Here is a 26,697-nt window from a genome sequence, read left to right as displayed (position 1 = left end):
CTACATAAGGACACTCAGCTTTAGATTCAGAGTGATTTCAGGAAGTCTCAGGAGTTTAAAGTGACTGATTATTGAATATCTGAGTGAACAGTATTCATGTGTTTCTGACAGGATGCTGGAGACATACATCGATAAAGTCACCGTCGGGCGGGCTGGAGTTCGCTTCTTCTTCCCTCTTTGTGGGAAAGCTTTGGACATGAAGTGGTATGCAAACTGTACTTGATAACATTTGTTGTTGTTGTTAACATTTTCAGTTGTTCTACGTGCTATAAAAAGACTTTTTCTCAGGGTTGATTAACACGTTTGTGTCTGACTTTCCTCCTCTCCCTGTGTGGATCTCAGGCTGGCAGACATGGGCCATTCGGTGGTGGGGGTGGAGATATCTGAGAAGGCTATAAAGCAATTCTTCGAGGAGAACAATGTGACTTACAGCGAGGAAGCTGTCCCTGACATACCTGGAGCAAAGGTTTACAAGGTGTGTGGATCGTACACGAGGGAGGGATCGAGATCTGTTTTTATTGTTACTCCTGAAATCTGCATTAAAACCAAACCCAAACAGAACTGATTCAAGACTCACTCAGGTTGATTCAATTTGCAAAAGCATTTTTTTAATCCATTTTTTATTTAGTAATGTACAAAGAAATAACATCATATATGAATTACACACTCCCCACTTAGAGCTCACATATACATGTACAAAAGTGGATTTGTGCAAACGTCAGGATCAATTAAATTTCAAACCTTCCCCTCATCCTCCCTATGGCTGCCCCACACAAACATCCTAACCCCAGATCGTCTTAAGGAAAATATAGAAAATAAAAACATGATTAAGGTCAAGCACACTGTCCTTAAATAGATTGTAGGCGGCATTCCACGCTTTGAGGGTCTTAAGGCTGGCCCCATGCATTGTAGTGTTACATATGTACAGTATGTAACACTACAGTATGTAAGTACTCCTTTGTCCCGTCAATGAAAGAAGAAGATCAGACCTTCCATGTTGAAACAGTTAATCCATCCTGAGAGTTAAAGACATGGGCAACATTAGTAATCCACATCCTCTTTTTCTTCCACAGGGCTCGGAGAGAAATATTTCCCTCTATCAGTGTGACCTGTTCAACTTCTCCAGGTGATTCAACTGCTTCATGTTTGTCTGTCTTGTACTTTTTGTTTTTTCAAATGACTGCTACAGGTTTAATGTCTTCATGTTTCTTCTTCTCAGTTCTGTTGGGGGTCAGTTCGGGGCAATCTGGGACAGAGGATCTCTAGTGGCCATTAACCCACGAGACAGAGAAAAGTAAGAAGAGATTTGACACGACAAACTGAGATTTGATATTCATTGATCATAAGAGATAATGTAAGGTTAACATTCAAATTAAATTGGGATGGGAGTTTCTAATAACTTTTTATTTGCCTAATTATTTGTTTTATTGTTCTTCAATTTGTGTTTTTTTTTTCAAACTCTTTTTAACTTCTTTTAAAGTTATTAAGTAACATAATAGAATGAGACTATACATACGCTGTGTGTTGTGTTGCTTCATTGTCTTGTTTCAGGTATGCTGCTCTCATAACTTCCCTCATGGCCAAAGACTGCCGATACCTCCTGGACACACTGCTGTACAATCCTGAGTTATATTCCGGTAACTGTAAAAACATAAAGCACCATATGGAGAGCCAAACACATCATTAGTCTTAAGATTAGAGTCTGTATCTTGTGGTTTATTTGTCAATTTAAAATATCAGCTTGAGGTCAGTGTGTTTGTATTAGTTGAAGGAAATTGGAAAGTTATTGTGACTCAATTTTTGTCTTCTTTTAGGTCCTCCATTTCTGGTGCCTGATGAACAAGTGCAAAGCCTGTATGGTGAGTTTAAAAAAAACAATAAACAATCACGATTGAAATGATTGTTTCTTCATTTAAACATAAAACCAGAGGCGATGCTTTCAACAGGTAAGGCAGGAAACTGCTCGGGGCCCCATACCAGTAGGGGGCTCCCAGAGGGCAGAACAAATTTAAACTAAAGCCATTATGTGAAAATGTTTGCAATGACGGTAGGAAGCCTCTTTAAGGGGGCCCCATCTGACAGCATTCACTCTCACCCCCTGATTGAGTTTTGCCTTGGGCCCCAACAGACTTTAGAACCGCCACTACATAAGCTTTAAATCAACCAAAATATGAACTGCACAAAAATACTACACGATGTGATACTTGAATAAGTAGTAGAAAGGATTTTATGGAGGCTGAGATGAACTTTCTGGTGAAAATAGTGAATTTCTCCTCCTCAGGGAACAGCTGCGATATCGAACTCCTGCAGACAGAAGACGTCCTGACCGAAAGAAACCGAGGCTGGGGGCTGGATTACCTAACAGAACATGTTCACCTCATCACTCCAAAAAGCAGTTAAACACTAATTCCTAAGTGTAGAGAGAAGAACAGATATACATACAGGTCCAAGGCCATTTTCTTTTTAAACGCTTTGGCATATTTTTCATACAGTTGCATTTAAGGGTAAGATGAAGGTGCATGAATGAAAATGTCAAACAAAAGAGTCATTTATTTCATACATCTAAAGACGTGTAACACACAAAGATTTTAATGGCTGACAAATAAAAAACTTTTGCAATTAATCGTCTCTGTCTTTATTAGCACTTCATTAGTAGTTGTTGTGTATTAACAAACACAGTTCAGTTGCAGAAAGGTGCTTTTTGCGTCACAAAATTATATATTTTTATTTCAAATTAAACTTGATTGAAAAATAGTTTTTATAATACAATTCAGACGTAAAGGCAAAGAGGGAAAAGAGATGTTCAGATGCTAAAGGGATTAAATTAAAGTAACATACAGTATCTAAGGTTTTTATGGACTTACAATTTAGGCTTTGTTTCAACGTTTCTCTGAAGATACTTGAAGTGACTCTAATTTTATCTATTAAGTTTGTTTTTGTGTTTTAGGAACATGTAGGGTGCACTTTTCTAAAACCATAATTACTTTGTTTGTTTGTTTGTTTTATTTGGATCCCCATTAGCTTCAGCATAGCGAGAAGCTATTCTTCCAGAGGTCCGCAGTTTATATTGTGACAATACATTTTACAAAGTCACATTATATATTATTCTTTTCACACTACACAAACATTCCACAACATTTCTTTAATAAGTAAAAATAATAGACAATTGACATAAATGAGCAAAAAAAAAAAAAAAAGACAGACAGACAAACACAGGTTCCTCTGATTTACAGCATCTAAGACATAACATGGTTACAAAAAAAATGTATATCAGTTTGTTTGTCTTTTAAGTAGAGTACAAGTTTATCTCAAAAGGAAACACATAATTCTTCCCTCAGGGTTTAATATCTTGCAGGCTCAGATCTTGGACTTTATACAGGCTCATAGATTCTATGGCGCAGACCCAAAGTAAGTTCAGTTTTCATGGAAGTGAAACCTTTACAGAAAGTGCTTTGTGTAACAACATCTGGTTTTATATGACCCTTTAAATTACAAAATGTGTGTGGAGTTGACATTTTCAGTCAGGATCTAGGACTGTATACATTTAGCTGAAAGCCATTTAACAAGAACTTGAGTTTATTTCAGAACCTGGGATTTCTGAAACTCCGCAAGTAATGTGTCATTTTGTGTTTGTGTTTTTTTTTCTAAACAACTCTCATTGATCGTTATTGTGTCTTTAAGTCCATAGCTGATGTTAAAACGTTGTCGTGTGTGTGTTTTGAGCTGTGCACAGAGACATTAGTTCACAAGAAACCCAAGCAGAAACCACAAATGCCGATTGTATTTGAAGGCGACATGTGAAGTTGCGTCGACGCACCCTGCTTCTTTTCCATTGGCTGTTGCCTGGATACCGAGGCACTGAGACATGAGCACGAGCTGAAGTGTGGGAAGTTTTTGTTCACAGTAATGCCGAAACATCCCGAAGAGACACGAAACGTAAGGAAATGTTATTTAAGGTCAAATATAAAAACGTTTTGTGACAATTTAAAAAAAAGTGTAATAACCGGTTTTGGTTGAGCTTCAAGTTTACCTCAATAACCGTCTATAATGAAGGCCTATTGTAAAGTGCCTTATGAACATGTTAAAATACATCATTAAGTGACTCAATTTAAGGTCTATTTGAGATGAGATAAATACCTTTCAGGTGAGTGTGTCTCCTCCCGGCTGCTGGATGTGGAGTGATGAAGCACAAACAGTGGAGTTCATCAGGTGAGAGGAGGCCCAGGACCTTTCACAATAAATACACCTGCTGTTATCCTATATACAATATGTGTCATTTCACGATTTATTTCCTAGTTCTTGTCCTGCAGAGGAAGCTGTTCCGAGAGAAAGGAAGCAAACAAATTCCCCTTTCAGAGAGCTTCAGCTGCGGTCAGAGTGGTAAGATCAATCAAGGCCTTGGTCCGCAACTTTTAAATACATATACATACATACATTTATGTAGACTATATGTTAGTCCTTAGTGTTTATAAAGCTTTGTGTGAGATGTGTCCTGTGTTCTGTTTCTTCAGGTTGGCTGGTGTCTCTACATTGACCCACAGAGGGCGCCAAAGCTCCAGAAAGACCCTGAGCCCTGAACATCTTAATGCCTACAGGTCCTCAGTGATGAAGAGGCAAGGGGACCACGTCACCATCGATGATGTAAAACGCAAGTGCCAGGATGTTGTTGAACTCATAACAATTATAATGCAGGAAAGGATAAGTCAGCTGCTACTTCTGTCTGTCTATGAAATAATTGATAATAGCTGAAAATGATGTTGAGTAATATTTGTAAACATATTCAGTGCATAAACAGCAAGGGTAAATTGTTGCATACTGCATTTGTGATTTCTTGTTTTATTGGTATATTTTAGGATATGATTAAATTGATTATTATTATTATTATTATTGTTGATATTATTTATTGATTTATTTTATTTTATTTTATTTTATTTTATTTTATTTTTGGGGGGCGCTGGTGGTGCAGTGGTCAGTTCGCGTGCCCCATGTATGGAGGCTGTAGTCTCAAGCGGGCGGCCCGAAAAAGCCCAAAAAAAAAAAAAAAAAAAATGTTTGATTATTTTTTTTTAGAGACTTAACTTATTACAAAAAAGCAATTGGCAAACCAACTTCATTTCCTAATTTACAAACTACATGCTGTTATTTTCTATCAAAGGCGATGGTGATAGCATTTGTCAAGCCTTCTGAAAAAAGCTCTCTCTGTTGCAGAGGTGGCCGTCAGTTTGCTGCAGGAGAATTATTCCCTCCCAATCCCTCTCTGCTTCTTGGCTCTGTTGAAGTAAGGAATACGAAGACAAAAAATATAAATCACACAAACTGTTTACCTTGTTGTACACAGAGTGCAGAGACAACTATAACACTACGAACAACTGTTTGTCTCTGTGTAGGAGGAAAGAGCTGGATGATGTCCTGACTGCACTTCTCCTCTACCTGTCATGTTTCTTTGAGCACAGATCGCTGGAGAATAAATCAGAGCTCCTATTAGCGTAAGTACACTGTTACACTATTTATTACCATCGTGCATCCTGAACGAGGGGGAACATGTCAGAGATGGGAACAAATAACTTATTGCAAGTCTGAGTCACGTCTCAAGTCCATGAAAAGTCTGTATCTGAACGGTCGTGTCTGACACGTGCATAATGAGCTAATGGTTGAGAGAGAGAGCGAGAGAGAGAGAGAGAGCGAGGGAGTGAGATTGAGAGAGAGAGAGGGAGAGGAGAGAGAGGGAGAGAGAGGGGGGGAGAGAGAGAGCGAGGGAGTGAGATTGAGAGAGAGAGAGCGAGGGAGTGAGATTGAGAGAGAGAGAGCGAGGGAGTGAGATTGAGAGAGAGAGAGAGGGAGAGAGAGAGGAGAGAGATTGGGAGAGAGAGAGAGGGAGAGGAGAGAGAGAGTAGAGAGAGAGAGAGAGAGGAGAGAGAGGGAGAGAGAGAGAGGAGAGAGAGAGAGATGAGAGAGAGAGAGAGAGGAGAGAGTGAGAGAGAGAGAGGAGAGAGAGAGAGTGAGAGAGAGAGAGAGAGGAGAGAGAGGGAGAGAGAGAGAGGAGAGAGAGAGAGATGAGAGAGAGAGAGAGAGAGAGAGAGAGAGGAGAGAGAGAGAGAGAGGAGAGAGTGAGAGAGAGAGAGGAGAGAGGGAGAGGAGAGAGAGAGAGTGAGAGAGAGAGAGAGAGAGAGAGAGGAGAGAGAGAGAGATGAGAGAGAGAGAGAGAGAGAGAGAGAGGAGAGAGTGAGAGGAGAGAGAGAGAGTGAGATTGAGAGAGAGGGAGAGAGAGAGGGAGAGAGAGGGGGAGAGAGAGAGATGAGAGAGAGAGAGAGAGAGAGAGGAGAGAGGAGAGAGGGAGAGAGAGAGAGAGAGAGAGAGAGAGAGGCTCCCCACCTTTGCTATCTTCATGTCAACTGAAGCTGTGAGTCTCCAGCATCGTTTCTTGAGTAAAGGTAAAGTTTATAATAATTCAACACCTCTTCCTCTCTTCCTGCAGCAGCTGCAGGTGATTCGCTCGCCAAGTCCAGTTTCAAGTGCGACACGAGTCACAGATTAAAAATCGAGTCCTCGCCTCTGCTTAACGTAATGTTGTGTTATTTTTATCCCACTTTATCATTATCTTTGACCTCTGTTTCCTTTTTTTTGAACTCATCTCTTCTCGCTCCATTCCAACGCAACATGCCAGTGACATCATCAAAGAGCGCCAGGTGACGGCTGCGGCTTTGGCCAAAAAGGCGATGGCCCAGAAGCAGCTGGCCGTCTGCTACTTCAGCCTGATCATGGACCTGGAGGTAGAGCAGCATCAGCGCACCTCGTATCGCAAGTGAGGAATTTGTTCAGATTGAGAACCGTGAGGTAACCATGGAAACGTTCAGGCCTGTTCCTTCAGGTCAGAATACCTCTTGGTACTGTAGCGGCAGTTCATGTTTTCCCCAAGAGTGCAAAGAAGCCATCAGCGACTCTCAGCTGTCACTCCGACTCAGAGTGAAGATCTGCACGGAAGCGTCTCAGAGTTTGCTCTCAATAACGTCGCGTAACGTTTAACTATAAAGGAGCGATCTGCCAGAAACGTAGGCGTGCAGCTCCCTGATTCTGAGCTGAGGTGTGAGACCTGAAGTGCTGAAAATGATAATGACATGACATCCCCTTTTCCCCCTCAGGAGCCGGACGTCTTCAAACAGGAAAGAATGGCTTCTCCACGCGGTGGGTGCAGTGAGACTTTTTGAAATGTTTCTCTTACCTTCTCGATGTTCTACATTCTGCCACACCCACACATTTGCTTGCTTATATGTTTTCTTAAGTGCACTACAAATGTGCTGCAAAAAAATTAAATAAAACTGATTCTAAGGGTTATTTGAAATGTTTAAGAACATCGTGAGTAATGCCAATTAGTATCCTCACCCTCCCTGCATTCGATTTAATTTGACTCGCTCATGACATGAAGTGTATTTCCCTTGCAAAGCATTCATTCTGTATTGCGTCATCATCCCTTCAGCGTCAGGTCAGACTTGAAGGCCGGTTTTACCATCTGTGAATACAGACGGCAGTGAGCAGAACAGAACCACATTGAGTGCTGGGTTTTTTTTTTTTTTTTTTTTGCCGGTGGCCTTAATGAATAAGTTAGAGGTAGGAGATGTTGACTCAGTGCAGGTGCTTTGCTTTGACAGGCTTCCTCCTGCATTTAGCCAGGTGGGTGGATACAGAGCGATATATCACGCTAACAGCAGGAGCTTATTACCTGCCCTGTAAGTGACCTTTTAAAAAACACAGAGGAAGAAGTCACTGGAAGGTTATAGTTCAAAGAATCTGGGGACAAAATTGACTAATTTCTAAAGATCAAATTAGTAAAGGGACGTGTTCATTCGAGCGCTGACAAAGTGTCCCTCTTCTCTCCAGTGTTTGTACAGCTTCTTCTGTTACGTGGCCTGGGTCACATTCGGCAGAAAGGACCTGAAGGACATCCAAGAAGAGGTGGGGCGTCTTTTCTACTCCGACACCTTGAACACGTCAGTGAGGAACGGGGCAGATGGGGACCCAGAAGTGACCTCCTCTTCTGTCGATGGTTCAGTGAAGACGGGAGAGGCTGACCCCGAGGAGACGGGATCTAATCGGCCATTCAAGCGGCGGTATGTTAAAGAGAGGTGAAGGTCGTGTTGAGGTGGTATGTGTGGCAACTTCACTTTTACAGTGCATTTATTTTTGAATGAATATAAATGAATAGAATAGTTTTGCCTCTTTGTTTAATCTTTTTCTTGTCTTTAGGATCATTTACCTTTTAAAATGATCCTTTAATGTTTATATTCAAGAAGTACATTTTCACCAACTGTAACTTGTTAGCTGCTCATTTGATATCATTATAAAAACAGAGTGAGTGACACATTGAAGAGTCTTTTTCTGGCCTCATTTCAGTTTTTTCCATGAGTTGATGAGCTCTGACCAAACACTTACCCATTACATCGCCGCTTTCTATGATTCTGTCCGCCTGCCATACTATTTCAAACAGTAGGCTAAACATTTTGAAGCTGCTTAATGTTAAAGTTAACGTTATCCTTTCTGAATAAATGTGTTTTTGGTTATGTTGTTCATGCACTTGTTTTGTCTTTTTGCAGCATGTTATTTTCATTTGTGTTTCGATCACTGATTTTGTTTTTTGGACTTTTCAATTTGTTTTTTAAATCAGCATCATTTCAGAATCAGCTGAACATTTTTCTAAATCTTTTCAAAGGTTGCTGATTGCTTGCTCTTGTCCGACACTGTATGTAGACGTTCTTTTTTGTTGTTTTATTTCAACTATTATTCCACTACCTGTAGCTGATGAGTGCAGTTAGCCTGAACTAAAGCAGTTAGTAAAGGAGTTATAGTCTTAAACACCAAAACAAGGCGCTAAAAGACTCTTGCAAGAACCATACAGCTGAGGGAAAATGCACTAAGTACTAATCTACATTAATCTACTATCAGCCAGAGGCTCTGCTTGTCAACAGGTAAAGCAGGCAACTGCTTGGGGCCCCCTACTTGTCTGGGGCTGCCAAATATGTGCACATTTTGCAATGGTGGGATTGGAGACCTCCCTAAGGGAGCCCCATCTGACAGTACTCACTCTCGTTGACATGCTGAACGCTGGTAGGAGGGCCCCCCAATTGATTTTTGCCCAGGGCCACAACAGAGTGTAGAATCACCACTGCCATCAGCATTGAGCGTCCATATAGAGGAAGTCATTTGATCCATGGTTTATATTTATTGAAGCGCCTCAAAATAAAAGACTTCAACCTGCATTTGAAATATTGCAGAGTAAATAACTCAACACCTCCAGTAGTAAAGCTGTCAGTGCCTGATAGATATCATGTCAGACCTGCAACAGGAATATGATTAATGTCGACACATTTGTAGCTCCGTCCGACTGGAGGGAGTGTCTGACAGCCCGTTTTATGTTGCTGCTCTGTGTCTGACATCAGATTGGCAGTTGTGTAAACTGTCAGAGGCCCAGCGCTCTTTCCCTGCTGTCAGGTTTGAGAGCAAACGATCAGAGCTGGGCTCCAAGCTGGCTCTCCTCCTGAGGGCGGATGTACATGACATGATTTGGACTTGAGCTTTTCAGCTGCCTCGTAGAAAAAGATTGTGAGAGAAGAAAAAAAATCCAGGAGGCTGCAATAATATTTTTTGTATTAGTTCTGGATTAGCACCTGGGTCTTGGCCATTTGGATCCATCGCAGCTTTCCTGATTAATTAGATCTGGATATTTGCTTAAGTTTGACCATGAATACTATAGGTATGTATGACAAAAGGGAACGTGTGAGGAATGTCTCCTAGTGCTTACACAGCTGCTGTCTGACCAGGACTGATGTACCATAGAGAAACATGTTTAATATTATGATTAGGGTAAAACTTAATAATGGGGAAATGTCCTCTTGACGTTTTCTACCTGTTCAGTATGAAAACATTGTGTAGACTAATCTTTACATAGATTTTTCCTCCAATATCACTTTTGTTCACGTGTCCTTATTGTGTTAAAGCTCCTCTGAGGAACTATCCGTTTGTGTTGATTTTGGCGCCCCCTGTGGTCAAAGCTGTAACTTTCATTTCGTTCCAGTTGTTGTCCTGTATCCCTCGTTGTGAATAATTGCTTTGTAAAACGTGAAAAGAAAAAACTGTTTCTTTAGTGTGCTGTAAACCGTCAGCACTGATTATATACCCTGCGCTGGGACTTACAGGCAACTGTCAAGAAAAAGTCACCATGTTGTCACTGAAGCTTTTTGTTTGTTGGTCCAAAAGAGGCATCATCATTAATTTCAGCCAGATTTATAACTAGTCAAGAACTCCTCACAGGAGCTTTAAGTACAGATGATCTGAGTGGCACATGATGAATTTCAGGATTTAATGTCGAGTTTTTCCTTCTGTGTTTATGACTCATGACTTCAGATGAGATGTAATCCCTCCATGCTCTGTTTCCACAAGGACCTGAATATTATGTGTTAGCAGATTATGTAACATTAATGTTTTTTTTTTTTAGATGGATAAATTAAACATTAACTTGCAGGAAACATGCACATGTTTGGTCCTATTTCAAACATCCGTCCTATTGAGACAAATGGCTCACATGGGACTCTGATGGCAGAAATTAGAAAACTTAACGCAAACTTTTTTTTTTTTCATCCATCAAAACCTTTTTTTTTGTTTACAGATAATTAAAAAAGATTGTGAAACTTGTAAAGTCTATCCTGACAAATAAAAAGTCCTTCTTCAGCTGGTCTCAAGCCTTTAACACAGGAGAGACAATAAGTCACCAGATGTTTTCTTCTGAATCGCTTCACAGGGCTTCCTTTTTTAATACACAAAAAGTTTGTTTACATTTTACATTTTAGTTTTTGCTCTCTCCCTAGATCATGTCAGAGACGCCCGCCCCTCAGCTCGATAGCTAATCAGCGATCTCCACTGATGGTGTGTCTGCTGCCCTCGCCCAAAGACCTGTCACCTCACCTGTTCCTCGCCGGTCGTGCCAGGAGGCGGAGCCCGCTGCCGGCCGATCACTGTGACATCACAGCTCTGACTGAGGAGCTCAACCAGCAGCTGGCTGATGTCAGGTAGAGTGACAGATAACAGAGTTAGTCAGAATATCAGGCTCGTCGGGGGGGGGTCACATGTTTATAAATACCTGTAACACTGAAACACTAGACTATTGAGATGATGTGCAGTTTATCAATATCTTCCCTTTTTTTTTTTAGATTGTTTCTTTATATTCAGTTTGCCTGCCTTTTTTCCTACATCCATCTAGCACGCTGCAATGCTAATGCTAACAGTATACACTAATTCAGTCGCTGCACTATAACAGTTTATTTATTGACCCAATCACTGCACAAAAATTGTTATTTATGTCTGCTTATTTATGGCTACTGCCTCTCAATCTAAAACAACCTTCATTATATGTACTTAACTTTGCATATATATATATATATTTATGACCAAGATGCTTCTGTACAGGATTGCTGCCAACAAAGTTTTGTTGTGTTCTTAAATACAATGACAATAAAGCATCTATCTATCCTATCTATCTATCTCATTTTGACAATTGTTATACATGAAAAACTTGATATGCATTGCAAGTGTTGGGGACCTCCATCTAGACCCTTTACCCACCTAAAGAGCACATGGATCCATTGACTTACACTTTAGAAATATTTGGAGATATTGTGTATTATTCATGTGTTTTTTGAATCCAAGAAAAGCACAGAAGAAATAATCAGAAATATTGAAAAAAGATATTTCACCTTTCCCTCATTTTCTCTCCCTTCTGTAATATATTTATGAGTTCAGCCTCGGGATTCTTGGGAAGCCGTTGTGCCAGCTGAGCGGCAGCGATCTGATTCCCCTCGGAGAAAAGCAAAAACAGCAGTGATGAGGAAGGAGACCGTGAACCGGAGAGAAACATTCATAACAACAGCGAGGAGCACCTTGGCTGGTGGCAGGTCGTCCTCCACGGGACCCCCGAGTCGTCAGGCTCAGGCAGATGTGACATCACCACCCGCATGGAAATTAAAAAACTCTTCACTGCACCACGGAGGCAGAGGCCTTGAATGACTTGCATCATGTTTATGTGTTTCCTGTGACGTTGTGTGTGTGTGTGTGTGTGTGTGTGTGTGTGTGTGTGTGTGTGTGTGTGTGTGCAAATGAATTCCCCCCTGCTGCACAGCCGACACAGTCAGAAGCACAGAGACAAACTCAGATAGCATTCTGTATCTCTCCTTTCTAAATCGCCTCCCTGACTCTCATCACTCCCTCCATGTTTGTTTGGGGAATTGGCTCCTGAAATTTAAATCAGTGTCTTATTATCTGCCAGCTGGTGGTGCTGTTGAATAAAGTATAAAGAAATGCATGACAGCGTTGAAGATTTGCACTTTCCACTTTCCACGCAGTCTGGAAGATATTGAATTCGCATATGGAAATGCAGGAAGTCCACCACATTGTATGCATTATTCACATCTCATAATGTATTTTTGGGGAAATCAAATTATACAGTCTTAACACACAGTTGGTCATAGCTGTCATTTTTTTTTTCAATTTTAGATTCTTGAAGGCTACCTCAGTCGTTCTCTGTCCGTGTGCTGCCTCACAACAGGCTAACTGGTGTCACATTCTCACACACACGCTCTCTGTCCAGGCTTGGTAGCAGAAGGGACTTTGCCTTCGCCCTAATTGGCTGCGTAATCTGGGTCACCAGGAGCAGAGTTAAGCCCTCTGAGGAGGAGGAGGAGGAGGGCCGGGGCGCCTGTGCATTAGGATGGATATATTTGGTTAATATAAGTGCTCTTGGTTAAGATGAGTGCCGTTCCAGACCCAAAAGGTTAAAGTCAAGCGCTCCCACGTTTTATCCAAATCTTGCTGGAATCATACCCCAGTTTCAGATCAATCAAGACCTGTTACTTTCTCCCTTCTTCTTCTCCCGTCTTGTGTCTGAGCCACTCCGTCTCTGCCTGTGGTCTCCTCCCCTTCGTCCCTCTAGTACACTGAGGCCAATACCTAACAAGCAGTCAGATACTTGACAAAGCAAAAACCTTTCCCCCCCCGACCTGACAGAATAATCGAAGGGCTGCTGACTTTGGAGCAGAGTTGATATCTGTAATCTATCTAAATGACAGGATCTTCACTCCTCCTTCAAAGGAATTGTTCAGTCATGGGGGGGGGAATAAGCGTTCTTGACATGATAAAAAAGAGGAGATTATTGGTACCAAGTATGTACAGCACCTGACACCTGTAGCTGCTTAGCTACGCTCAGCATAAATGCCAGAAACAGCTGTGTGTCAAAAGGTGACATAACACCAAATACCACACCTATTAAGCTTAGTATCCATCACATAATATATTCTTAATGTTTACTTTAAGAGAGGCTCGTACGTTGATGATTTTTCTATTCTTTTTTCCTGGGTGTGCGCCTCGTTTAATTTCTGGCGAGAAAGCAAACTACTGCTTCCCAACGTTTTGACCACAGAAACCTTATTGATAGCTTTGTGTATTTTAAGTTTGGTTTAAGTTGGATGGCTTCATCTCATAGTGGTGTCAAAAGTACAATGAAAGAAAAATGCTATTTTTCTTTCCATCAGTCGACAGAGAAGGATTTGATCCAAACTGTCCATGGGAGGGTCGTTTATCTAGGATCGCAACTTCCACTTGAAATTGTCCCTGAAGCCGAAATGCCGGGTTTCTAATTTCTACAATTCTGAGCTGGGAGAATAGTTAAAAAAAATCAGTGAGTGCACCTTCACCCCCTTTACGATGTGAAAATGACGAATGAGCAAATGATGAATCGCACTGAAGTTGTTTTAAAAAAGAAGTTATTTAAGTCTAAGTCTAACTTCACAAACCTCCATACTAGTCTTTATTACACGTCTATGGGATGTTGGCCTCCATCTATAAGGAAAGTCACCCTTGTATCTGCAGAACTGCCTTGCTGTAATTGTGGCGAACACGGAGCCTCAGGAATTTGCCTTGGCAGTACTTTGTGATCAGGAGAGTTGTAGGGTTTACTGTGCACAAAGGGCAGACTGTTATAGGGTGGGATTAGGGGTTTTCAAAAGGGTTCTTGGATAATGCTGTTTTCCACTCGCCCTCAATGGATTCTAGTGAGCTGGAAATCTGACTGTGCGGTGGAACATTGTGTTGGCAACCTCAGCAGACCATTACATGGTGGGCTATGTGGAAAGATCACACCTTTTCAAATAAATTGAATAATTACAAATTTACCTCTCAATTCATGCATTAGGCTCACGTGTTTCACACCATTTAAAGTGTGCTAATGTCCGTCTAATGGTTTTTATTCATAGGAAATGAAAAGACTAAATATGTAGGCTACTTTAAAAAAAAAGAAAAAAGAAGGCCTAGTTTGAAGTATACAGAGGCGTCTTTGTCCATACTTTATTTTTTTAAGACTCAGCTTTAAAAACAGCCATGTTTACATTTGATAGAAATTCTTTTTCATTATGTTTCCACAAAACTCACTTCAACATTAACTTATCACTTTAAAACACTTCCACATTAAAGTATAATTTGGTTGAAACAGTGGAACAAATATTCATTGTGATGGTCGGGTTATATATGTCTGTTGGGTATCGTGCACTTTGGGTTCTTTTCTGTTGAATTGTATTTAATTATTTTTTTAGTATTTTGCATTTGTTATGTTCTTGTTGTTGTTTATGTTCTTCTGTGTTTGGTTTAGTTTGTTCTTGTTTTTGCTGTTTGTCAAAGCACTTTGTAAACCTGTGTTTTTAAAAGGTGCTATATAAATAAAGTTATTATTATTATTATTATCTAAAGATGACAGAGAGTGGAAACTATGGATGGATGATTAGATACATTGGTGGATACATAAAAAAAAACACAAACATACAAAAATATAATAATAATAATACCAATAATAGGATTAATTGGCTGTAAAGGGATTGGCTAACAACTACAAAGCATGAGCAAAGTGTTACGTTTGAAGACTTGCAGACATGAAAGAAAAAAACAACTTTTTTTCACAACAACAACAAAAAACAAACAATTGAATTATAAAAACTTAAACTCAACTCGAAATCTCCTTTAAATAGTTTGTTATCCTGTATGTTATTGGCGAAGTTCTTAGTTTGTACCAGCAGGGGGAGACTTCGTCCATAAATGTCAGAACTCAATGAGATCTTTCCAGTCATAAAACAAACGTTAACACCTTCTTGCTGTATCATTATTATTTATTATCATCTGGATTATGTGTCCTTTATTTTAACATACAATAAACGATGCTTATGAGTTTATGAAATGCAGCGGAAACAAACTAATCTCCGGTGATGATCGTTATATTGATGCACAGTAAACACGAGGCTTGACTGTAATTTACTTCAGTGATTGAATTAAAATCTCGGAATCCTCATTAGGGAGCAATTAATGATCATTATCTAGACGTGGAGATAAATGGACCCGGGTGGAAAAAAAAAACAATACAGCAATCAATAATCATTCTTATAATGACTTATTATGAGTCAGTGGACGACGTGATTTGTTTGTTTTGGTTGCTACGTTTTTATTGGCTTTTCTTTTTTTGCTTTACTTTGAGAGCGAAAGAGAGGGGGGGAGAGAGAGAGAGAGAGGGGAGAGAGAGAGAGAGAGGAGAGGAGGTGGTGTCGTGCGGATTTCAGTCACACAAGCTGCGAGGACGACTTCTTGCATTTGAAGCGCGCTTTACATGTATATAGTTTGTCCAAATTTGCGCCAGAGAAAGAAAAAGAAGTGCCTGGAAAAGAGAGAAAGGAGGAGGAAAAAGGGGGGGAGGAATTACCAAAAACGCAACACGTATCCGGTGGGGATCCCACACTCCTGAGAGAGAGAGAGAGAGAGAGAGAGAGAGAGAGTGTGAGAGAGAGAGAGAGCGAGGCGGCGAGAGTTGAGAGCGAAGGGTGCGAGGAAGAAGAAGAAGAGGGTGAAACATTTTGACATTTTCGCTCGTAACAACGCGTTTTTATTTTGGGGAATAATGAGGAACGTTTGGATAATTTTGACCCTCGCGTTGACCGTCTTCCTCTCCGGGGAAAGGGTAAGTTTCTTTTTGGGTTTTCTTGCTGGAAAGCAAAACTTCAAACCGGGGGGAGAGCTTAGGTCCACGTATGGTCCACACACACACACACACACACACACACCACACACACACACACACACACACACACACACACACTCGCTTGCTTCATTTTTTGCAGTTTGCTCCGAGGAATAAACTCCATTTACCATTTTGCATGTTTCCACATATGTATCCTATTTTGTTCCAAATGTTGACATGACAAACAAAGTAGAACCGTTTAATTTGTTGAGTGTTTGTTCGGTGACGCTGTGACACTTGACAGGCCTATTGCTGCAACTTTTCACAAGTCTTAACATTTAATTTTAATTTTTTTTTTAGGGACAGTGCATATTAATGAACAGCTGTAACAATTACAGCTGCAAAAATAAATGTCAGATTACAGCGGAAGGGCTCGTTTCCATCTGTTGTCCCTAGGCAGGTAACAGAGAAAGACAAATTACAAATAAAATACAAAGGCACAAGTGACACAAGACAATAATAGAGTTTTGTTTTTCAAAATAAAATACACTAAAATTAGCACCTGGCTTGTGGCTTAGATTAACATGAATGAAGGTGCTTCTCTCATCTTCTCATCTGAAGGTTGTTTTTTTTTTAAGAACGTGGACTGAACAGTGGATGCTTAAATACAGATTGCCTATTTGTTGCTTAAAAGTCTCATTGAAAGCCATGCAGCATATAAATTATATAAATATCACAGTAAACTTGGATGTTATGGACTGTTTTGACACCTTGAAGCATCAGATTGTGGGGTGAATGAGGAAACACACACAGTGCCTCTCTTACACAATATTTCAGTTACATTGCAGAGATTTCTTGCTTCTTATGACTTATCTGTTTAGATCCAGGCACGTTCGGAAGAGATGACTTATTGAGTAAATGTCATCCTTATTGGAATCATGCGGCTCAGTAGACAGATAAATCTTTGTTTGCTTCTGTTCTGTTTTGGTCGTTGAGTGGATGTGACATTTATCCCAATAGGGCTCCAAACTATTGTATTGTCCATTTTTCCTTCTGATTTTTCACAAGTTTCAGTGTCGCCTCTCACACTTTCCTTGACTCTAGGTCTCAGTATCGAAGCCTCTGAGCTGAGTGTGCAGCGCCCTGCAAATTGGCCGGGTTGTGAGGAATGACAGATTTTGGCACTTTCATGTGCTGCTGCCCCCCTTGTCATCATTGTCCCCCCCCCCCCCCCCCCTGTTGTTTCTCTGTGGGTTGTGACTTGTCGCTTGGCGCTGCGCCTGCTCCTCTTGTTGGAGCTGCTTGTCCCAATTAGCTGATTCAGACACTGTTGTTTTAATGACTCATTGTGTTTTTTTTGCATGAGGTCAACCCAGGGAGTAGAGTTTTCACATGTTTTCTATTATTGTTTTTGCATTCTTTTTTTAAACTTTAACACCTGCAGTAACCATAACAGTAAAAAAAAACACATTTTCTAAGTTATTGCACTTTTTCTGCACATATTGAAGCATTAACATTCAGATAATCTATTAAGAGAAGGGTTGTCAGTCATTACTTTTTTTACACACACATTGTAACTTAATCAATATGTGCCTCTGCTTTATTCCTGTCGCCCCTGAAGACCTCACTAGAAGTGAACACGTCACATTGATTCTCAGTATTGGCACCGCTGTTGACGAGTGGTTGAGAACCTGCTGCAGGCACATCTGTCTGTGTGTTTTTTAATTACCCCATCACATCACAAGGGGGACAGTTTGAAATCTCAGCGGATTTTAAAAAACTTTCAAATGAGACCCACAGCTCCTGGCTCTCAAGAAGTAATTATTTCATCACTGAACTATTTCTTTTTTGGTCACCCACAGCCTCACGCTGTAATGTAAAACGGCTAGGATTATTCCTAGAAGCCATTTTTGACCATTGAGTTTATTTGAGTTTGCTCGCCCTCTCATCTGCTGTGACATGTGAGGTCTGTGCACAACGTCCAAGCTTTTAGTTGAAGGGAAGCACAACATGCTTGTGTGTTTTTTTGTTTTCATAGATGAGATCTCAACATGTGGAAGTGGAACACCTTTTATTTATTTTTTTATTTTATATCTTCCGCTTCCAGGAAGTTTTCTAAACGAGGAGGGGGAGTTTGTGTATACGCTCATCCCGCCCTGCTATGTTTTCAGTACGGACCACTCACCAGATGTTGTGGTCTGTAATTTTTGTCATGTTTTGGTGGAAAGCGTGGGGGTGCTTTTCACCTCCCTGTGCGTCTGTGTTTTGCAGAGTGGCTCTGAGGTCTCAGGACCTTCAAGGACGATGGAGGAAAAAAGAAAGAAAAAAGTGGAGTGTGGCCGAAGAGACAGTCAAAATTACACAGAGTGTCTTCTCTTCACGTTTAATCGATTTTTGTAGAGTTCACCCCTAAAAAGTGGAGAACGTGAACCATCCAGGCGAGTGGGCCCAGAGTTATGACTCACATTTTGTTGTCCAATCTCTGCAGATTTTTTTTTTTAGCTGCATTGATGTTCACAGATCAAGCAGGTGACACAGGCTCTGAACTTTATAAAGAGAGTTTTGTAAAAATAAGAAGTGTTGCTCTGAAAACCTTCTGCATTGGATGTGAGGAGGGGCTGCAAGATTAGCTGCTGCTAGCAAACTAGCAGGTGCTTAGCTTGTTTATTTAGGTTCTGGTTGCAACAAGTTTTTTGTTTTTAACAAACAGAACAGCTAGAAACCCCTAAAAACTTAGTTTCAAGTTTGAAATCAGTGTTTATTGGAAGCTATTCAGTGGTGCTACAGGGGTCTGTTAGTTCAGCTAACTAGCAAACTAAATCTTACTTGGGTAAATGATATTGTGATATTGGTTTTTAAAGGCTTTATATGTGATTTTTTTGATCCAGCAGATGTCGCCCTTGAGCACCGGCATGAAACCAAAACAACTCGCGGTGCATTGTTGTGTTAGCATGCTAATGCTAGCGATCTTTATTATGCTGGTATCTTCACACTGCATGTAAATTTACCTGAAATGAGCGTGATCTAGAAACACAGTTAAGCAGTGAGTACAGTATGTTATTCTTCTTTTCTCTAGTCCCTCAATTAAACAACTTTTATACACAAGGGGAGGAGTCAGCCGGCCGTCCGGGCGATGTAAACAAAGTGAAGATAAGACTCTGAAAACATGACAGACAGTGGGACTCGGGTGTTACACCCATTGTAGACAGTCATGACTCACAGAGTTATTTTCAGAGGATATACTTATATATACTTTCTACATTTAAGTGTGAAAAATCACATTTAAAGCCTTTAATGTCCAGAACACAGCTGCTGGTTGGGAACTCTGATAATTGTGCGTCTCAAAGGTAACAAATGAAAATGTCATAAAAGCTAATATAGGACTTTGCTGCCGCACTGAATAGCAAAAAGTATTTGTTGATGTGTATCTGACATATTCTTGGTAACAGCCCTAGATTTGTAAGCCTATTATAGAAAAACCTTGGCCGTTCACTTCCTGAGGTTTTGTTTTGGACTGTCTCCATTCATGGAGAGGTTTCAGGGTGGAAGCTTCAGTCTTTTATGAAAAAGGGCAAACGAGGTCACATCACAATGATAAAGTACCCTGAAATAGCTTAAAGAAAAAGGCAAACTAAGCCTGATAAATCCCTTCTGTGTATAATTTCTTAGGTGAAAAAGGCCAAGGCAAAACCAATACTAAGACTTCATCTTGAAAGCTTTTGATGGCTTTTTCCGAGGGAGGGCCAAAGGTGCAGGCTGTGCATTGTGAGCGATGTATTATCTCAGTCTCACAGCGGCGTTTCCACTTTCATTTTTTTTCTGAACCAAGAACCAAGAACTCACACTACTATTTCCTTTAATTTTGAAGGCTCTATGAATCTCCAAAGCCTGTTATTTCCACCTGCTCCTAATGTTTTTTTTGTAATCCTCCTGACACCCTCTTGCAAGGCTACTGAACTGAATGTGACGCCTCACTTGTTTTGTTGCGCAGCACAACACTTTCAAAGTCTGGGGGGGGGGGGGGGAAGGTACATGCGAACATGGAAAAAATGTCTTAAACACAAAAAATCTCCTGTGATAAAAGCAAAATGCTTCATCTTATGCGCTAAATATCCAATGAACTTCATGATGAATAAGTAAAATGCGTGTCTACAGTTCATGCTGGACAAAACTATTTCCCATCATTCAGAGGAGGAAGTGAGGATATCAAAGTGTCAAAAATGAAGAGTGTTAAAAGAAGTTAAGATCTAAAAGCAGAGGGAAGGGAAGGATGTAGAGGCACACAGAAACACCGGCCAGATGCTGCGCTGAGTGCAGCTTCTCCTGCTGTATATTTAATGACGCTCTTTTATTTTTGCATTAACCTAGAATTCCTCAAACTGAACACACAACCGGCTCCTGCATGCATGCAATACTCTGACCCCCCCCCCCTCCCCCCACCCCCCCTCCACTCCTGTCCTTTTATTTCTCTTATAAATCCTCCCCTGACACACATGGGAACGCTGAGTTTTCTTTCCTACCTCCCTCCCTCCGCTGGTGTCCGACCCTTCAGGGGGGGTTTGCATTCACTGTGCTGGTCCCTGTCTGCCAAGCATTATGCAATCACTAATGGACTCTACAGAAGGCAGGAGGCAGGGGCTGCTGGACCACTGAAAGCACCAGCAACCTCCCCCCCTCTCTCTTTTCTCCCCCCCACTTGAATCCATCTGTGTCCACGCATGAACTCCTGTTTTGTCACCGAGCAGGCACACACACACACACACACACACACACACACACACACACACACACGCACAAGCAGATAAAACACACATCGCACACATGGTCTCTCATGCCTCCCCCGTGTTGTTCTCTCTCCTCGGTCCCTCTCTATCGCTCTGCCAGCATGATGCTGCCTGATGTTTGCCTCGCTGCTGTTATATGTCCAACTCAGATAGCCAGCAGTGAAAAGAAGGATATCTTTTTTCAGTTTTTCCACATAAAATGCATCGCCTCTTTTTTTTTTTTTAACAGAACTGCAATCCCTCTTTTTTATTCTCTCACACAAAATGCAATCCTTTCTAGGTTCTTTTCTTTCCTGGTTTTTCCACACATAAGAACTTCATTTCTTTATTTTCCTTTTTTTACCGCACAAAATCCCCCCCTTGTTTTCTCTTTTCCTTTAAGCTTGTTTTTTTCTTTTCTGCTCTTTAAACAAATTTCACTTCTTTATTTTGTTTCATACACAAATGCATCCTTTTCCCTCCCAATACAAAATACACCCCCCTCATTTTTTCATTTTTACACAGATTGCCCCACTTTGTTCACCCCTTCCTTTGATTTTACACAAAAATGTTGTTGTTTTTTCTGCAGGAAATGCACCCTTTCTTTTCTTGTTTTTATTTTTTTTCCAACATGCACCCCTTTTTATTTTAACCCCCCCTCCATCTTCACAAAGCACCCTTTTTTCTTTTCTTTTTTAATCAAACAAAACACAACCCTTTTCTAATTTTCTTCCGTATCTACCCATAATGCACCACTTTCCATTCCCTTAAGCTTGGACTGAGTTTGCAAACATCTGCTGGACGTATGTGCATCTGAAAGGAACTGCCTTCCTCTCTCTCCTCCACCTCTTCTCTCTCTCTCTCTCTCTCTCCTGTTGACAAGTCAACAGAGCCTCTCATTTTGGCAGGGACTTGCACATACTAGTAAAGACTACCAAATAGTCCGACTCTGTTGACTGTACATGTGTTTGCGTCTGCTGGTTTGTGTCTTTTTACGTCCCGGCGTGTTGTGTGAATGTCGATTTATAGCCACATGTTTTTCAAATACACACTGCTGTCCCAGCCACTGGCAGAAGGAAAACACATTAGAGGAGATGTGGCGACAACAGCACTGGTTTGTGTTTGGCCGCAGCAGCCTTAAAGTTTGCAAAAGGCTGCAACAGTGGACTCCAAAAAAACCCTCTGCATGTGCCTGTAGCAGTCTGGATGACAATATTTAGACACCCTAGGCTTGGAATGTTACTTTTTCTCTATTTTTGCCTCTCTTCTCACCGTCTGCCTTCCCACTTTTTTTTTCCCTCTATTTAATTAGCTTAGCAAATGGAAACGTCCTTGGCAGCACTGCGGTGGAGGGGGATTGTGGTTGTGACAAAGAGAAATGGGGGAAAACCCTGTGTCAGGACGGCTGTTTTCTTTCTTTCTTTCTTTTTTTACTACCTTCCAGTTTTAGACGGAAAGAAAAAGGAGATGAAGGAAAAAGTGGGGGGAGAGTGTGAGCCCTGCCTCCCTTTTGGTGTTCAGGTTTTCTTCACAAGCCAGACAGAACCTGTCTGGAGCTTTGCCGTGTGAGGTGTGAAAACTGTCTTAACTCTGCAGGGAGGGGGGGGGGGGACATGACAGAGAAACACCCATGTGGTTGAGGCAGTGCTACTAATTCTATGTGACTACTGGACTAGTCTGCTTTGGTTTTGATGAATAATAAAACTGGAGTTTTGAAATACATGTTAGTTGAATTTAGATAATGTGGTTTGGATTTTTGAACAGACACTGCTTATGTTGTGTCAGCTGAATGAGTTACACATATTGTATGGAAGTTTGCAGCTTGATAACTTGTTTGTTGATTGGTTGGTAAGTGAGGTAATAGGCCAACCCGATGAAGGTCTAATAGAAACCAGCTTAAAGGGGTTATATCAGCACCTACGGTAGCAGAGTTGGGCATACTTCTGTCAATAATTCCATTTCCCCGGTGCTTGTATACTGGGACAAGGACAGTTGTCTAATTAAACGGTCTAATCGAGCTGTAACTGTAGCTCGGCTTAATTGGGAATGTAAACGTACTGAGTCCATGAGACTTTCAGGAATCTGCTCGTGTTGTTTTCTTTTTAAAAAACTGTGAAATCATTTGTTGTGAACATTTTTCTTTTGTGATTGAAAAAGAAAACCAAATTCCTTTAAATGAAAGCATCATGCGCTTATCTAACAATCACTGATTTTGTTGTTTTGCCACTGTAAGAATGTCGACATGATTGCAGTTAATTTTTTTGGTTTTATTCAATAAAGAATAGAAAATTCTATTTCCAGAAGTGACATGGAAAAGAACGGCTTTGACCTAAAAAAAGAACCCTAGACAATGGTCGACATTATAGACAGTTCTTTATAACTCCATAGCATTACTTTGCTATTTCAGTCTTGTTGTTTAAAGTAGGATGGTCGCTGATGATATATATGTCACTATCAACGAATGAACAGATTGTTTTCTCAGTAGGTCAAAATACATACAATACAATACATACAATACAATACATTTTCACAAAACAGTGAACAAAGAAATCCAAAACTAAACTTTGACGTTTCTTGTTTAACTCACAAATAGTCCATAGATATAGATAGAACAGATATCCAGATCAATATCACATGATAGACAATAAAAAACAAGTGAACTGAATAGTTTTATTCCAATTAACCGATCCAAACATGACTTCACTAATCACTTGGGGCAATTCATTGAAAATTGTCTGTGGGTGAACATTAGCATCATTTGGTTTTTCGAATGTAGCCTAAGCTAACAGTGCTAGCAAAGCCAGCTTTCCCTCCATCCTGCAGGTTTACAACCACATGCCAATGCTAAATGTGGTTACGGTTGCTCCGGTGGATATACCAGTTTAAACTGACGCAGCCTACATACAATTTGATCTCCACTTTCTTTATAGAAAACGCGCTGCTCCCTGTTCGTGATGCTTTCTGTTCACTGTGCTGGTTTACATCCGGGTAGTAGAGCAGGGAGAGAAGGCCCACTAACTGGAGCTACAGCCAGTCTATTGGTACAGCTCCAGCAGCTAATGGTTGGTGGATGTGTTGCAGTTTGAGCACATTTGACCAACATTGAAGGCCAATATAAGAAAATATTACTAATTTGTTCAACTGACTAGTACTTCTAATGCTGACTAGCGAGGATGCTGATGTTTAAACGTTAAGTTGACTAAAAGTGAACATCCCACACCTGCACAACATTTAACTAATTTCCAGTAAAAAAAAAAAAATCTACAGACAAAACTAATGATGCAGTTTAACTGAATCAAAATGAGTTTGGCTGAAATTCCAACACCGGACAGCTTGCCCCTTCATTGAGTTTCCATAGAGTTGTATTAAATATCATTAGCCCAGGATCGCGGTCGGTTCAGGTTTTGTTGGTCGGCTCGTTAAAGGATGGAGTGAAATCAAATGCTGCCTGTAAAACTCTCTCGGTCGACTTTGTTCTGCTGCGTTGACGATGACCTCAGAGCCAAATGTCTTCCATCTGTACGCCATCCGCGAAAAAATAGCAGATATTTGTGAAGCCCATGACGTCAGCTTGGTTTCTTTTTTCCACCCCGCTCCCAAGATTGCTGTGGAAAACAGAACGCCGCATTTAACACATCTGCGCTCACTCATATTTACGAGCACGCTTTATCGTCTCTAAAAGGCGCCAAATTGATATAAGCACTGGCGGTCCCCCAAGCAGAAAAAAAAAAAAAGTACTTCTAATGTCTGGTGTTCTCATTATTCCCACATCTCGAGTCAAAACAGCAATGAATGAGCTTAAGTTAGTAAATCATGCTTTCTGTGCAGGGTGTAACACCAACCGCAAATTACACTCAGCGCAATCACTTGATTTGGAGCTGTTTTTACAAGGAAACTTTTGAGGGGATCCATCAGTGAACTCCCCACAAAGCACATGCCACTTCTTTTCTAAGTGCATGCTGGTGTGTGAACTCGTCTCTTTTTAGTGAGACGGAGATCCTTTTAAAAGCTCCATTTGAGTCCTCATGAATATTCATTAAAGCGATGTTTTTGTCATTGTAATGGATCAGAGAAAAACAGGAAGCAGATGTGTTTTCATGCCCGTCTCCACGTGGGAAGTCTCTGTAGACTCCTGAATGCCTCCAGCTTTTTAATAATTTCCTCATGAGCACATAACCTGTAATTTAATACAAGCCACTTCCCCCCCCCCCCCCCCCACTCTTAGAAATGCACATCAGTCTCCAACACTCTGAATTCCTAACAACAAACATATCAACCTTCGCTTTCATATCCACATTTTTTAATCCTGCTTAAATATCAAAGGCAAGTGCGGCCCTCGCTGAGGTTTGCTTCATATCCTTATTTAGATCTGTGATGTCAGGACCCCCACATCTGTATCCAGATGTGTCTGTTTACTGTAGTGGCAGACATCAGATGTTTTAAAAGTCGAAACTGTGACCACATCAGCAAACGTGTCCAGACGGTGACTCACACTGAGAGACTGAGAGTGAGCTAACGGTGGTGAAGAAAGGGACAAATGTATGAAGGGGCGCTGCTGGGCGCACGTTAGAAAGGAAATACTTTGAGTGGAGTTTTATTTGCTGCTAAAGATCGAGTTATGTGCCTTTTTACACCAAATCGGTGTATAGATATGGGCTGTAACCTGACAAAAAAACTGGATTTTTTCTTATATTAGCTAATGCTAGCCACCAGGAGCTAGTGGTGAAACCAGACCAGGTGAAACTGCAGCATCAAACCCCCCTGAGTGTAATGCAACATTGCATTTTATTGAGCTAGATATTAATTTAGCAAGAGAATCATTTGTTGCTTTTTACTTTTAAAAGTGTTATCGTTGCATTAAATGTCTGCACCTTTTTAAAAGTTAAACTCAGATAGAATTTTCCGTATCATGGTCCGCTTGATCGCCATTTTTGTGGGTGCAAATTGGAGGTTCCCTTTTAATTTGCACCTCCCTGATAAATGTATTATCAACCACTCTGTCAGTCTATTTCTCAACTACTAAAAGTGTTTAAGAAAAAATAACGTTCAATTTGCCATTCAATCTCAAAAAGTAGAAAAAAAAACCCTGAAGCTCGAACTTCTTCAAATGTCTCGTCCGCCTAGCAACAGTCCAAAACTCCAAAATACAAAAAAGATAACTTTTACACGGAGTAAAGAAAAGCATCAAATCCTGAATTGTTTTTGCATTATTCTGAGAAGAGGACAGAACATTACTCGTACACACATTTTGGAATTGCAGATATTCTCTAAATAATCAATTCCTGAAAGTGAATTTGACATTCACAATTAAGCGTGCATCCCCAGGTGGAACTGCGCGGCTTATAATACCGCACACCGCCTCTCTGCTGTGGTTGTTAACATGATCAGAGGCACTAATGTGGCGATTCTACCAGGCGAGTTAATCTTTACTAATGCACTCTGTTAACAGCCATCTGTGATCTCAGCGCCGACTGTAAAACCCCTCTTTAGCAGAGCACCGTGCTGCATTCAGTCACTGCTCCATTACGCCCCGGGATTGGGTTTATTATTCAGCCCAGAGAGGCTTTAGACCAGAGGGAGAAAAAAAACGGTGTCAGATGGAATCCATTTTGATTTCAAATGCAAATACTGCTGACACGCTCATTGGCCGACCACACAGGCCTCTCTTTGATGGCTGGAAATTTTCAGGCTAGAGGTCTCTAAACAAACAGAGGCTGCCATTCATGAGTGTGTCATGTCAACCGTCAGGTACACGTTTCACTCTTTGACCCCTTCGCTGGGAATCTAGTTTTGCATGCTTCACCGTGTTTGGAAATCTAAAACAGCAATTCTTGTGTCAAAACAAGCTGTTGAAATTTGAGGACAGTCTGCATTTTTGGATATCCGTCTTCCTCTTTCCTT

The 26,697-nt window shown here is 40.8% G+C and overlaps 3 protein-coding genes across 3 annotated transcripts in view; all 3 read left to right on the top strand.

Annotated features, from left to right (window-relative positions):
- Positions 1-2,623, top strand: part of LOC109994936 (probable thiopurine S-methyltransferase) — a 3,285-nt gene extending 662 nt beyond the window's left edge. Inside the window, exons 2-8 of the mRNA XM_065948366.1 lie at positions 112-204; positions 343-475; positions 1,074-1,126; positions 1,220-1,294; positions 1,552-1,637; positions 1,815-1,859; positions 2,282-2,623. Of these exons, the coding sequence (XP_065804438.1) occupies positions 112-204; positions 343-475; positions 1,074-1,126; positions 1,220-1,294; positions 1,552-1,637; positions 1,815-1,859; positions 2,282-2,400 (604 nt within the window). The 3' untranslated portion in view covers positions 2,401-2,623. The remainder of the gene's footprint in view (positions 1-111; positions 205-342; positions 476-1,073; positions 1,127-1,219; positions 1,295-1,551; positions 1,638-1,814; positions 1,860-2,281) is intronic.
- Positions 2,624-2,697: 74 nt separating this feature from the next.
- LOC109994947 (protein phosphatase 1 regulatory subunit 36) lies at positions 2,698-12,346 on the top strand. Its single transcript, XM_029280159.2, has 11 exons — positions 2,698-3,936; positions 4,145-4,209; positions 4,297-4,380; positions 4,512-4,648; positions 5,209-5,278; positions 5,388-5,486; positions 6,665-6,802; positions 7,140-7,182; positions 7,876-8,105; positions 10,857-11,057; positions 11,788-12,346. Exons 1-11 carry the CDS (start codon positions 3,907-3,909, stop codon positions 11,867-11,869), a joined length of 1,179 nt encoding a protein of 392 aa, XP_029135992.2. The 5' UTR covers positions 2,698-3,906; the 3' UTR covers positions 11,870-12,346.
- A 3,273-nt stretch (positions 12,347-15,619) lies between these two features.
- sdc2 (syndecan 2) overlaps positions 15,620-26,697 on the top strand; it is a 51,492-nt gene continuing 40,414 nt past the window's right edge. Inside the window, exon 1 of the mRNA XM_020648456.3 lies at positions 15,620-16,033. Coding sequence (XP_020504112.2) covers positions 15,974-16,033 — 60 coding nt within the window. The 5' untranslated portion in view covers positions 15,620-15,973. The remainder of the gene's footprint in view (positions 16,034-26,697) is intronic.

The sequence above is a fragment of the Labrus bergylta genome, chromosome 19 (assembly GCF_963930695.1).
Source record: "Labrus bergylta chromosome 19, fLabBer1.1, whole genome shotgun sequence".
Lineage (NCBI taxonomy): Eukaryota > Metazoa > Chordata > Actinopteri > Labriformes > Labridae > Labrus > Labrus bergylta.
The sequence above is the reverse complement of the archived record's forward strand: the minus strand, read 5'-3'. Positions and strand labels throughout refer to the sequence as shown.